We start from the raw sequence: 14,707 nt of genomic DNA on the forward strand, positions 1-14,707 counted from the left end.
TCTACCCTATCGTTGAAGCAATGAAAAAAACCTTGATCTTGATCTCAAATACGTACAAAGCAACAACAAGAACAGAGTATAAAGCAAGAGCTACAAATACAAAAACAATGTTCCTTGTGTACATTCTCGCAGAGAACAAATGCCAAGACTAGAATTATTAACCCCGCACACACACGCGCGCAATCAAATGGATACAATTTACAGCACGTCTATACCCCCTCAATCAATATTTTCAAGAGAAAACTTAGAACATGGGTGGCTCAAAGTTGTACTTGTGATTCTAAATTTTTTTGTGTGGGTACCCCACTAGCGAATATCAAGTTTTTGAGTTTTTATTAACCTTGTCCATAATGGCAGTGATGGTGGTGGTATTATTAAAATAAATGTGAGGGTAAATCTCAACATTTGGGTAGAATGAATAGAACTTTGCTAGCAAATTTATACCGTGTATTATAGGAATAATACACTTGCTGTTAATTATTCTTCATGTAAAGGGGGATACTAATTTCGTGTCACTGTTTCCTTCGTTTATATATTTTAAAGAATTATTCTCTACCACATTTTATTTCATACACACAAAGAAAGAAGTATAAACGAAATTCCCTTTGCTTATAAAACACTTCGTTTTCGAGCAAATAAATCCATTTTCTCCCAAGCTTAGTATATTAATGTTTGTACCAACTCTATTTTATTTTCTCTTAAAGAAACTTTTTCAGAGACAAAAGAAAAAGTCTTTTAGATTTAATTCCCGATAAAAGAAAGCTGTTATTTCAAACCTATTCAAGTGAAATATAAATATTCTCCTCAATCTATTGAATCAAAAACATGTTTTTTTAGTTATAAAGTTTCAATTTTTCATAAAGTAAATGCTTTGACAATTACCTGGCTTTCACTCATATGCGCAATTCAAATAAAATAAAACATGACTATTGGTATTCACCACATCAGAAACAGCGCCATCTGGCCATACATTGTTTTAGTGTTTTTATAAATATCAAAGACGTAGAGACAATTTAGATCGCATAGATGTCGCTTATTGTTAAAGAGCCTAAAACTATGCTACACAATTCAATAAAATTGTAATCAACTAGATTTACCGTTGCTAATATGTTAGAGAGTGTATTTCGCATAAAAAACTGTGATGAATTTAGAAAAATTGTACTATAATTTTAACAAAGAAGAAAATATTAGAACAAAATAAATATAACAAAAACCTATAATAAATAATAATATAAATTTATGTTTGGTTTTTCAATTCTTTTTTTAATTTATTGATAACGTGTTATTTTTGTTTTTAGTTATATTAAAAACTTAATTTAATTTCATGAAAAAATTAAAAAAAGAGATTGGAAAAATATCAGTGGGTATGGAATTATAAAACACTTTAAATTAATAATTAAAATTCAAGAAAAAAAACTAGATCATTAAAAAATTCCGTATGTGTATTTGAAATTGTACTTGGCATTGTGAATGTGCCTTTAACGTCAAATTTCATGTTTTTCTGCATTAAGGTGGGTATTAAGTTCGAGTTTAGCCGCTAAAATCGTCATTTTTTCACGATTACTTTTCTTTAATAATCCATTTTAAGGAATGCAAACTTTCATTTTTTCACGATTACTTTTCTTATATAATCCATTTTATGGAATACAAACTTTGTGAAAATTTGCTTTGGGCTTTCCCTCATCAAGTTATAATGAAATCTGCAACAAATATGTATAATTTTATGTATTTTTTTACTGATTTAGTTTTCACTTTAGTGAAAAAATGACGATTTTAGCGGTTAAAGGTGAGTATTAAGTTGGAGTTTAGCCGCTAAAATCGTAACTTTTTCACTAAAGTGAAAACTTAATCAGTAAAAAAAAGGTAAAAAAATACATATTTGTTGCAGATTTCATTATAACTTGATGGGGAATAGCCCAAAGCAAATTTTCACAAAGTTTGTATTCCATAAAATGGATTATATAAGAAAAGTAATCGTGAAAAAATGACGATTTTAGCGGCTAAACTCGAACTTAATACCCACCTTTACTGAGTATTTAGTGTATGAGAAAGCGTGTTCACGTTATGCGGTGTTCACGTTACCGCAAGTGCACTGTATTTTGTAAAAATTCATTATAGAAAAGTTCGAGTATACTATTGGACACATAAACATTTTTATCAAGGCTTCGCTCACATCCATAATCTTAACAATGTTCAGGATCAATATTTACAAAATCTATAGTAATTGTGTAACAACACCAATATCAACAATAGATAAAATACAGGAGAAATTCATTGATGCTAATACATGAAACATGAATCTTCAGAATCGATTTGAGTTTTTTTATCATTGTCAATATGTAGTTAACATCTCGTGTGTTCTCAAAGGGTTTGTGATGTTTATAGCTCTATACCCAATAAACACTTCTTAAGAAAGTTCTGAGCAAACCCATTTGACAAACGACCGTTAAAATATATTTAAAGTGCATTTTGGAAGTGCAATATGCAATATGAATGAGGTATAGAAATAATTTTTCAATAAGTATCCAAATTTAAATTATTCACTATGTTTCAAAGATTTTTTTGGGAATGTGTTTTATGAAACAATTGGTAAGTCCAGTTAAATTTATTTTGAGAATCAGATTTTCTCGCAAATTGAAAGTGTGGTACGAAATATGTTAATTATTGTGTTGGTTTGATAATTCTGTTCAAGATCATTAAAATCAAACATTTTGGCTAGAATTCAATAATATTTCAAATGCTTTCTTTGAGAGATCTTGGCAACACTACATGTTTTTTCCCCATTGTTTTGGTTCTTGCCAGATTCTATTATTTCAAAGTGCTGCAGCGTCCACCCTCTGCCCACACCCACTAATGTGCATTTGTTTGTTTAGTTTTGAATCAAAAGTCAACAAGAAAAATGCCGTTTTCAAAACCGCTAATTTCATTCGAAGCCTTTTGCTGGTTCTGTGATTGTTATTATTTAAAGAAATGTCACAAAAATTCATTATACTTAGACATTTTTATTAAATATAAAATTATTCTCGTGTTAAGTGCTTGGGCTAAACTTATGGGTTTAACTTTATAGAAAGTGGTGTGCAAAATGTTAGAAGAGCGCTATCACTACGATTCCTTGGATAAGGATAAACATAATTTCTTTAAAAGAAACCATGTTCTACAAATTCTACAAAACAAATGGAATTATACTATATGGTGCAACATTTGTGGTAATGGTAAGAGTTTGGTTTCACAGCAATTGACATTTAATTGAAATATATCCATAAAATAAAATTTACTAAATTTGCATGGAAAAATCCGTTACAAATGCGAACCGTTAAAACAAGAAAATAGCTGTGCAGTTTGCATCTATAAGGATGTTTTTAATTAATATTTTTATTTTTAATATATATTTAGGAGCATAGATATTTGAATATAATTGGACACAAAGTAAAAACACAATACAACAAATGGCAATGAGCAAAAATCCAAAACTCAACATTTCCCTGTTATCGTAGTCTCCAAGCCGAATAACAGTTGCTATTTTACATTATGTCCCCCAACCCTTCCTAAAAAAAAAACTAATTCCAAGAAAAACTGTTGCTTTCCCTTTTCATCTTATGCATTTGTAATTTTTCACCTGGCAACTCTGCAACGAGATTCACCATGTACAACAACTTCAATAAACCAAAGGAAAGAACAGTTATTTTTGAAGTGTGAAAGGAATGTGATTGATTTCTAGTGCACAGAGGCGTAATTTGCTATTTTCTTAAAGGAAAAAAGTGATTTAATCGATTCAGGAGATAAAAGTCTTACAAAAATACAGTTATAAGTAATTTTAGATACGGAGTTTCAAGAAATTATAGTTTTTTTGTGAAATTTAGATAAATCGAACTTTTTGTAAATCGGGGTTTTATAGTCGCCATTTTGAAAAATCTCATTTATATACAAGAAAGTAGTAGTTTCCAATTCCAATTTAATCTCCTAACCAAAGTCTATCCTATCTAATTAATATTTTCTTTTTTCTATCTTTTACAGTTGGTCCTGTGGCCTCTTTTTGCGCAAACGATCGCTTATCACCACCTGAGACCACTACTACCGCCGACAATTCAACAAAAGCTCTTCGTTCTCGTTCTTCATCACCTGCCTCCCCTATTGATGACGACACCTGCGTCGCCTCCTGCTCTACATCTTCAATACAGCTACAAGACTGCCCCGAATCTTTATCCAAAGTTACAAATCCAAAGGCTGAAGATCACCAACAAGAAACAAAGCAACCAGCAACAGTAGAACCAAACGATAGTCCCAAATCTGCCTCGCCAAAACATCGTTATATAACATCTTATAAAAAATCTTTGATCGGTGGTGTGATCTTAACTCAAGCTCAACGTAAAGAGTATCCTTTGGAAATTGTGGAAAAATTTCAAAAGGAAGAAACATCAGTTAAGCCACTAAGACCCACAGAAGAAAATTTCGATTCAGATTCTGACTCGGATGATGGTTCAAAATTGATTGTAGATGAAAAGCCTTTGGTTCCCGAGGAACAACCCATATCATTGAGAGTTCGATCATCCCCACCTCGTGAAGATCAACGTCCATCACCACCTCCTTGCCCTGAGCCAGCTGTAAGGTGCAGTGTTATTCAGCGGACTCCCTCGAATTTGGAAGAAAGCCAAAGAAGACGACGTTCTCACGAAGTTCTATTGCCTTTGGCTAATTTAGAACACTTGGGCCCCGAACAACAGGAGCCAATCGATTACCACGTACCACGTCGTCGATCGACGATAGATAACGACGAGGAACAACATTTAAACGCAAAGCGTTTAGAAAGAGAGCGTAAGTTAAGAGAAGCTCGACGCAGAAGTGCTCTTTTAGCAGCTCGTACTATATTGGCTCAAGCAAGAGTTAACCCACGTTTTATACGGTCACTACCAGGTATTTTGGCAGCAGCCGCTGGTCACGGTCGCACAACATCAGGATCGAACAGTGGCAATCAGGGTCAGGGATTCCAAAACGGTTTTGGAGGCTCTAACGGCTCGGGATCTCAACAACATTCTGGCGGTGGTGGTTCGCCCACTGGATTTGGTGGATCGGGTGGACTTAGTGGCGGAGCAGGTGGCGGCGGTATGGGTGGTGGACGTGATGGCCGCGGCAATTACGGCCCAAATTCACCACCATCTGGGGCATTGCCCCCATTCTATGAATCATTGAAAAGCGGCAGTACAATGAACGGATCATCAACTACGAATTTTAATTCTTCTGCTACGTCCAACTTTTTGTTACAAAATGCTGCAGCTTATTTAATGTCCGCCGCAGGTTCAAGCGGTGGTAGTAGTGGGGGTGTTGGTCAACAATACACCTCTTCATCGGGTGGTGATAATATTGGTGGCGGCGGAGTTCCATCCGCAGCTAGCTTGGCTGGATCGTCTCCTTTGGATCAGACACCATCATCTGCCTCTAGCATGCTTTTTGCTAATGGTCACGGTAATAATTCTCTTCCTTACAGTTCTTTAGCTCATTGCGCTAAATATAATCAACCTTCTTCTCCTTCTTCGGCTGCCTCACCACCACAACATAATTATCCACCTCATTTACCCTATGGTCCGAATCCTTCAGCTTATGGTATTATTTTGAAAGATGAACCAGATTTAGAGGAATACGATGAAGCCAAAATAGATATTGGAGCCTTTGCTCAGAATATTATACAGGCAACTATGGGGAATTCGGGAAATTTCAACGCTTCAGCTTATGAAGATGCTATTATGTCCGATTTAGCTTCAGCAGCACAAGGGCCGAATGGTTCAATAGTGGATCCATTGCAATTCACGGCAACTTTGATGCTATCCTCACAAACTGATCATTTGTTGGAGCAACTTTCAGATGCTGTAGATTTGAGTTCATTTTTGCAGCGGAATTGTGTTGATGATGAAAACTCCACATCACCGCGACAAGATTTTGAGCTGGTCTCAACACCATCATTGACACCAGATTCCGTTTCTATAACTCCTGTCGATTGTCATAATTCATCAACATCTCATTTAGATTCATTTCATGAGAATCTAATGCAGCAATTGACAAATAATATCACACGTACACAGCAAACGGCAGCCAATTACGCACCCTATGAACGACAACAGCAGCAACAACCACATCACCAAATTCAACAACAGCAACAACAACCTCCTCCATCATACCAACATGCCACCAGAGACATCATGCATATGCAACAGCAGCAACATCAACAGAATCATCAACATCCGAATAACTATCAGCAAAATCAAACATCGCAACCATTGAATAGTTTACTCAACCAAAACAATCTTTTGATGCAACAGCAGCAACACCAGCAACATTATCAGCAGCAACAGCAGCATGGCAACAGTTATCATCATATGCAACATCAGCAGGCCCAACATTCCCATCAGCAACAGCATTCATTGCCACTGAATCAACATCACCAGCAACAAAATCAACATATGCATCATCATCATGGTGGGCACAGTGGACATCACTCCCAACATAGTGGTAATAATAACGGCCAACACGGTGTCCCTCCTCATCATTTAATGCAACATCATAGCGATAATAGTAATCTCTCACTGCCTTCTCCAAATTCATCATCAGCAATAGCTACCACTGCCAATGGTCATATGATGATACCATCACAAGGCCATCATCCAATGTCATCGGCTGCCAGTAATACTTCAACCGGTTCTGCTGCAGCTCTCTTGGACACATCATTGCTGGATACGAAACCCATCATTCAAAGTGTAAGTCCAACCCATTCTGCTAATAGTGGTAATACGCGTTATTGTTCCTCCTCTTCCTCTACATCGTCCTCATGTTCATCGTCGTATAAAACTCCAAAACGCTCTGTAACAGTTGCCACCGCTTCAATGGCGGCAGCTGCTGCTGTTGCTGCTACAGCGTCTTGTTTGACCTCTCCTACTGTTGCCAAGTTGCACGAAAGTAAAGTGCTTCAGCAACGGGTAAGCATTGATCTTTGAAAGTAATTTTGATTGTTTTAACAAAATTATTAAACTATTTTACTATATTGTGTGTATTTAGAAAAAATAATCTTAAATCACCTATATTTGAAATAGATCTTAATTTGAAAACAAATTTCAAAAGAAGTTTTATAGATACAAGTATAAGACACTATTTAGAATTTCCAGTCCTTGATGCTTGATTAGTCGATTTTTGAAAAAATACTAAATTTCGATTGGTCGAATTTTGAAAATTTGATTATGAAAAGTCGGTTTCTATTTTTCGACTCATTGCAAACAAAAAAGTCTATTAGTCGATTTTCGACTTTTATACCTCCAGTATTTTAACATGAGTTTGTATTCGATTGAATTGAATTTTGAAATCATATTGTTAAGGGTTTCCTAGTATATTAGAAATGTAGTGAAGTCCTCCTGGTTCTGTAAATTAATGTATATACATAGTTAGAAGAATATATTATAATTTCAGAAAAGATTGATAGAAAAGACGCCCATTTTGTCTACTACTTTTAGCTTTGCGTTAAGATAGGTTATATTGGCGTCACATAATTTAAGACTCATTTAGATAACTATATAGGTGGTGAGCTTCTTATAGTGCTACCGGATTCTACGTTTAGCTCAATGCCAAGTTTTGTCAGTTTTGTATTATAAACACAAAACGGGGTGGTACATTAGAAATTGGACGACATCAGAAATTCGTATTTTTCACAAACTGGGTCATTCTGTTAATGGGGCAAAAAAGCGTTTCTTATTGTTGGACATTTTGACAAAAGTTTTGATAAAATTGTAATTTGTTTGCTTCATTACATTTGCAAGCTTGCAGGGGCCCTGGAAAGCCTTTGGGTACCTCTTATAAACCAAAATATTTTCAGAATTGTTTGATAGACCAAGAATTAATAATATGTAAATAGCAGGCATATACAGTTGTGCTCAAAATAATAGTAGTGATGTGCTGATTTTTTTTCTGCTTCGTCTATTCCTTCCACTAAAGGTTTATTTTATCTTTGTTTTTTTACTATATCATTGTTTGGAGTGTGCATAATAAAAAAATAACGTTGGTTTAACTTCTGATGCTATTGTTGTTGTAAAAAAATCGACATAAGAAGAATCCCTTTGCAAGCTCCAAAACAAATAAAAGGGTTATAAGCTAGCTTACAAACAATTAAAAGACGAAAATAATTTAGCTGTCCATAGTCCAAGAAAAGTCACTCTCCTTTCAAAAAAAACATGTATCGAAAAGAATAAAGTATGCCCAAGAGGATTTCCATTGGTCAGTACAGAAATGGAAGAACATTCCCCAGTACAGAAATGGAGGAACATTGGATGGATGAGTCAAAAATAGTGCTTTATGTTTGAAGAGGATCCCGTCTATATGTTCGGCAACCTAAAAACACTGAGTACAGTACCAATTTTACGACAAAAACTGTAAATCACGATGGTGCTTTAATTTATTTGCTACTACTATTATTTTGAGCGCAGCTGTATATATTTTTTATGAATATAGCAAATAAAATTCTCTAGAATTCCTTGGATGACGGCATTGAATTATTATCCCTTTCCGGGGACACCCCTTTATCGGAATACTAGTCAAATTGCAGTTCCTTACAAAATTAATACAAATGTTTTATTCAATTCAATCGTTCAATATTGTATGTTACACATTATATTATAATAGAATGTTAAATGTGTTTTCCATCCATATAGGTTTACTCTATATGTCCTCTTCTGCCATTGCCCTTTCCTCACATATTTTTTATGACTTCGATACAAAAAATACCTCAAGTAATTTGTTATCGTATTAAGGCCAAATTAATTATTTTCATTAATCTTGACAGACCACTTGAAGAATAAATCTTTCACGGCATAAAATAATTTACATGTGTATTCCAGTAGGTATTAAATAGATAGTCTCTCACTAATAATCTTTTGATTACAATGTTTTTTTTCTGTGTCACGCCAACATTTTCCTAAAATTAAATTTTTCCTAATTTCTCCTATTTACAGTTGGGTTTACCACCGGAGGTGCAACTTGAGTTTGTAAATGGAGGTCATGGTATTAAAAATCCCTTAGCTATTGAAAACACACATGGTCATCATCACCGTATACGCAGCATTGATTGTATGGATGATATGAAGAAGCCGATGAATGGTGACTCCTCCATGAACGGAAGCATTGGAGGTAACAGCAATAGTAGTTGTGGCAGCAGTAGTGGTAATGGTATTGCCAATGGTCTCAATAATAATGAAAACAATGCCCAAGAGCCATCGAATTTTGTTTGTCGCATTTGCTTGAAATCCTTCACATTGAAACGTTTGCTAAATCGCCACATGAAATGTCATTCGGAAATAAAACGTTATTTATGCACATTCTGTGGCAAAGGTTTCAATGACACATTTGATTTGAAGCGACACACACGTACTCATACGGGAGTAAGACCATACAAATGTAATCTATGCGAAAAGAGTTTTACACAAAGATGTTCATTGGAATCACACTGTCTGAAAGTACATAGTATGCAACATCAATATGCCTATAAGGAAAGGAGAACCAAGGTAAGTTCATTATTTATTTTCATCTAGGATAAGATGTTTTAATATATATATGTTTTATCGTTGTAGATGTATGTCTGTGAGGAATGTGGCCACACAACGTGCGAGCCGGAGGTACATTATATCCACTTGAAAGAAAATCATCCTTACTCTCCGGCATTATTGAAGTTTTACGATAAAAGACATTTCAAATTCAATAACTCACAATTTGCCAACAATTTACTAGGACAACTGCCAATGCCGGTGCATAATTAGTAGTAATAAGACGCAGCATTAACACTTATATCAAGAGGAAGAAAAGAAAAATCTCAAGAAAACAAGCTAGAACATAAAAGTAATGTATATCACTAAAAAAATCAAATTTTTATAAACTGCCTTATGTAAAATTCAGAGATTATTTTTTTATAAGATTTAATACAATCCATAGTTCATTTTTCAATATTTACATGAAACTTAATTTTTAGTTTCCTTTTGGATTTTTTTTTTTTTTTTTTTGCTGAGCAAATCGTGTTTTCATTATAACATATATTATTTCTAAAATGGATTAAAAAATGTTTTTTTAGTTATAATACTTAAAGTCATTCGTTGGAAAAAAGAAGAAATGATAATGAAAATATTTCCTTTCTAGAGTTTAGTATAAATTTTAAATTACAAACAAACGATAAATGTTAATTCTCTAAAAAAATATATTGCTTTAATTTTTTGTAAAAACAATCTTCATGATATGAAACTTCAAGTTCTCCCCCATATACAGTTAAAATTAAATTTGAGGCTTCTCTGCGTTTCAGGTGAGCCGACGTGTTTTTCATTTCTTGCAAACCAAAATAATTGGTTCAATTGTTTACTTTTGTACTTGTGATGTTATCACTTCTTCAAACTAAAATTGTTGTTAATAATAAATAAGGGTGAATTTTTTCGCCTCACCCTCCTACCTGAAACGCAGACTAGTGCGAATATTTATAGTTGATTTATATATAGTGTATTAATGTTTTGTAAAATGTATATAGTCTTATTTTATAATTAATGTATAACTTAACATCTTTATGCTGCGGTTCCGGATAAATAGTTGATACTAGAGTATGTGACAATTTTATTTATCCTTCCGGTAGTAGCTTTTGTACAAACTATTCTTCATTCTTATCTAAAGGCTATTTTTAAAGAATTTATATTTATTTCTATGGAGATTTTTATAAATTGAATTTTGTTTTATAATAATTTTTTTACTTATCTTTATTTTCTATTGTTGTAAGCAAATAAGTTTTCCCCCACACTTTGCTAAGAAAAACTTACAGATTTGTAATGATATTTTCTAATTTTTTTCTAATATCTAATTTTCCAATAGCTAGTGTTTAAAATGTATACTTCGTTCATATGATGATCGAAATCTCTGTTTTTCGAGATTTTCAATCTGCCTTTTTATAAAAAAGGAAAATTTCATAGGATAAAAAGGATGATAACGGATATAGTGTAAAAGTAATATTATAGTTTATCTTAAAATGCTTATGTAGACATAAGTAATCCCACCTAATAGTTTTATCGTTGACCTATTTTTCATTCATTTAGAAACCTCGTTTTTTTTATTTCTCACTCTACTTGAACAATGGTATGTGTGGAAAAATCTTATTGGTCTACAACAATGAAATGTCATTTTTATATAGAAATTGAATTTAAGTTTTCATACATAATAATGAATTTTATTTGAAATGAATTATTTTTATTTTTTATAAATTTTATTTAAAATATGAATACCAACAAAAATTTAAACAATAAAACATTAACGCCAACAACTACAAATCATGTAATAAAAAATCAGATGACTAAATTCAATACTTTCAATATTTTTAATCTTTAAATCATGTAATAGAAAAAGAATATAAAGCATTTTTGTTGGGATTTTTTTATAATCGTTATATTTTTTTAACTAAAACAAAAATATTCATTCACAAGAGGCCTTAACAAATAATAAATCTATCGCTTTTATAATTTATATATATTTTTTAAGTATATTACTACAACAGAGAAAAATATCTTTATATACATTTACAACTTTTTCAATATCAATACAATTAATTATTCAAAGAAAACAAAATGTTCTAGTTTTAATTTTATTTTTATGTTTTGCTGTTCATAAATGATCAAAAGAAAATATATATTAACCCCTAATCCAGAGGTAACAACTTTAATTTTATTTAGTTTAATTATTAAAGATTACTAATTTACATTTTGTTATATAATGACATTTTTTTATAGAACTGATTTTATTTTTTTTATAGTTTATATTAAATTTTACGCATACACATACAATATAAAATAAGGAGACAGCTTTATTTGCAAAGACATTGAACTTTTTTGTTTGTTTATAAACAGCAAAATGTATACAACATACATACGAGCAAAAAAATCTAAACATGAATCCTTTCCTTAAAATGGCAAGGATTCTTCTTTAGATTTCATAAGAGACATCCGAAGGGAAGGCTCCAGGCTGTTCCCACAGAACCATGTAGCATACCTTTGGAATTATATATTGAAATATAATTATGAATATAATCATCGGGTTTTATTGTGCAATCAACAATGGTGATGGTTTTAATTTTTAACAATAAAAACACAATTATATATTTAAGCTGATTCCCCAACTAACTAAAACCCCACACTGAAAAATACGTAAATTATCTAATAAGAATAAAAACATTATCTTGAAATTAATTTATCCCAAATCCACTAAATTCTTAACATAATTTTGATATTTTAATATAGTCAACAAAAAACATAATTGCTTTAATTTATTTCGCCTTAAGATTCTTCTTTGAATTATTCTAATATATCGCCCACCCAAAATGTGTTATATTTAGAATTTACTACCGTGTAGTTTTAGTAGTTTCAATTTTCCCTTTAATTTTGTTTGTAAGTTTTCATCAAGCATATTTAAACCCTTTTGTGTACATTTTGAATCGCGCTAACATAGAACATCTTGAATTGCTAGATTTCATCTTCCTATACCAGGTATGGAAAAAGAAAATCGAAATTTTTCTTAATACATCTACTGTCCATTTCTTCTCTTCTTGTCGTATATTATAGGTTAAGTTGTCTACAATTTAGTTTAAAAAAGAAAAGAAAAAACAAATTTGAATATGAATTTTAGTTTTATTTTATTTTAGTTTATTAAAATCAACAGTTGTTGTGAAATATATTCTTTAAAAATAAAACGCATATACTGCTGAATGAAATGAAATACGAATAAAATGTTTACAAGTGAAAATATTAAAAAATAATGTTTTTTATTTGATTCAGTAGGTCATTTGATGGTAAATGTTATCACAATTGACTGACTATATTATCTAAGAAAAAATTGTCGAAACCATAGAAAAATATTTGGCCAACCACATGCAAAAGTTTCATACAAAATATATTAACATCTTTTAATTAAATATCCATAAAAAAGAAACAAGTGGAAAAATTGGAATATAGTAACCACTTAAGAATTAACAAAATTGTACGAAAGACAAAGACTATTGAGAAAAAAATTAATACACTTGGGTTGTGAATGAATTGCAGTGATAATGGCAAAGAATCCCATAGACGGACGGCAGGCTGAGCGATTCAAGACTAAATTTTCATTCAGGACCTCAAAACCCCCCAAAAGAGAATTTTCTGTACGTTCCTACTCTCAAGCATGTCGAATTTTTCAGAGAATAAAGAGTAGCTTACGCTCATAAAAATGTCGACATAACAGAGCATTGCGTAACATTTTTATTTTTTTCAATCATAAGGTGTGCACTAAGTTCGAGTTTAACCCCTAAAGTGAAAACTAAATCAGTAAAAAAAAAGGCATAAAATTATACATATTTGTTGCAAATTTTATTACAACTTGATGGGGAATAGCCCAAAACAAATTTTCACAAAGTTTGTATTCCTTAAAATAGATCGAAGAAAAGTAATCGTGAAAAAATGACGATTTTAGCAACTAAACTTAATACCCACCTTTACCCAAAGAAGGACAAAACAAGTATAAACGGCCGTAAGTTCGGCCAGGCCGAATCTTATGTACCCTCCACCATGGATTGCGGATGAAATTTGCTTCTCTTAGAGGCTCCGAAAGCCAAATCGGGGGATCGGTTTATATGGGGGCTATATATAATTTTGAACCGATGTGGACCAATTTTTGCATGGTTGTTAAAGACCATATACTAACGCAATGTATCAAATTTCAGCCGGATCGGATGAAATTTGCTTCTCTTAGAGGCTCCGAAAGCCAAATCGGGAGATCGGTTTATATGGGGGCTATATATAATTATGGGCCGATGTGGACCAATTTTTGCATTGTTGTTAGAGACCATATACTAACACCATGTACCAAATTTCAGCCGGATCGGATGAAATTTGCTTCTCTTAGAGGGTCTGCAAGCCAAATTTGGGGGTCCGTTTATATGGGGGCTATACGTAAAAGTGGACCATTTGCAATACCATCCGACCAACATCAATAACAACTACTTGTGCCACGTTACAAGTCGATAGCTTGTTTCGTTCGGAAGTTAGCGTGATTTCAACAGAAGGACGGACGGACATGCTCAGAATTTCACCACGACCCAGAATATATATACATTATGGGGTCTTAGAGCAATATTTCGATGTGTTACAAACGGAATGACAAAGTTAATATACCCCCCCCCCCCATCCTATGGTGGAGGGCTAATACACTAAGGTTGATCGTAGTAATTGCGTTGAGAAATACAGTGATGCGAGGAATCATGATCCATTTTTTGGCCGAACACCAAAAATAGTTTTTCAGCGGTGTTTTATCTGCTCTCAGAAATGCAGGTGAAATTTCTTAGTGTTTCCAAGCTTCTATACTTTTCTGTGTAACGCACCGGTCGGACTCGGCTATGAAAGCATGTCGTTTTTAACTGAGCTGAACATAGGATCGAGTATCCTTTTTTCATCACTGCTTCATGATTACGGATTTAGATTAAAATTCCTAATTTTTAACCAGTTGATAAAATATTTAGAGTTTATTACACAAAAACTTGAGATTGTAATGAGAATCGTAAAGTTCACATTTCGAAAAATTAGATTTTTAACTAATCGAGTTTTGCAAAAACTGTTTCCCGTTTCAAGTCGGGCCTGAGAATTGAGGTTGGTACTAAGTTCGAGTTTAACCGTCAAAAAATAGTAAGTTC

At 32.8% G+C, this 14,707-nt stretch overlaps 1 protein-coding gene across 3 annotated transcripts in view; it reads left to right on the forward strand.

Moving 5' to 3' along the window:
• Window positions 1-11,619, forward strand: part of ovo (transcriptional regulator ovo) — a 73,078-nt gene extending 61,459 nt beyond the window's left edge. The window contains exons 1-5 of one of the 3 annotated variants that reach the window (XM_075302496.1): window positions 2,933-3,212; window positions 4,015-5,460; window positions 5,593-6,965; window positions 8,985-9,533; window positions 9,600-11,619. In XM_075302496.1, the coding sequence (XP_075158611.1) occupies window positions 3,083-3,212; window positions 4,015-5,460; window positions 5,593-6,965; window positions 8,985-9,533; window positions 9,600-9,785 (3,684 nt within the window). In that variant the 5' untranslated portion in view covers window positions 2,933-3,082 and the 3' untranslated portion in view covers window positions 9,786-11,619. Of the gene's footprint in view, window positions 1-2,932; window positions 3,213-4,014; window positions 5,461-5,592; window positions 6,966-8,984; window positions 9,534-9,599 lie in introns of those variants that run through there. The other 2 variants (XM_075302494.1, XM_075302495.1) reach the window with 2 other exon arrangements.
• The last annotated feature ends 3,088 nt before the right edge of the window (window positions 11,620-14,707 follow it).

This window comes from Haematobia irritans, chromosome 3 (assembly GCF_050003625.1).
Source record: "Haematobia irritans isolate KBUSLIRL chromosome 3, ASM5000362v1, whole genome shotgun sequence".
In the NCBI taxonomy this organism is placed as follows: domain Eukaryota; kingdom Metazoa; phylum Arthropoda; class Insecta; order Diptera; family Muscidae; genus Haematobia; species Haematobia irritans.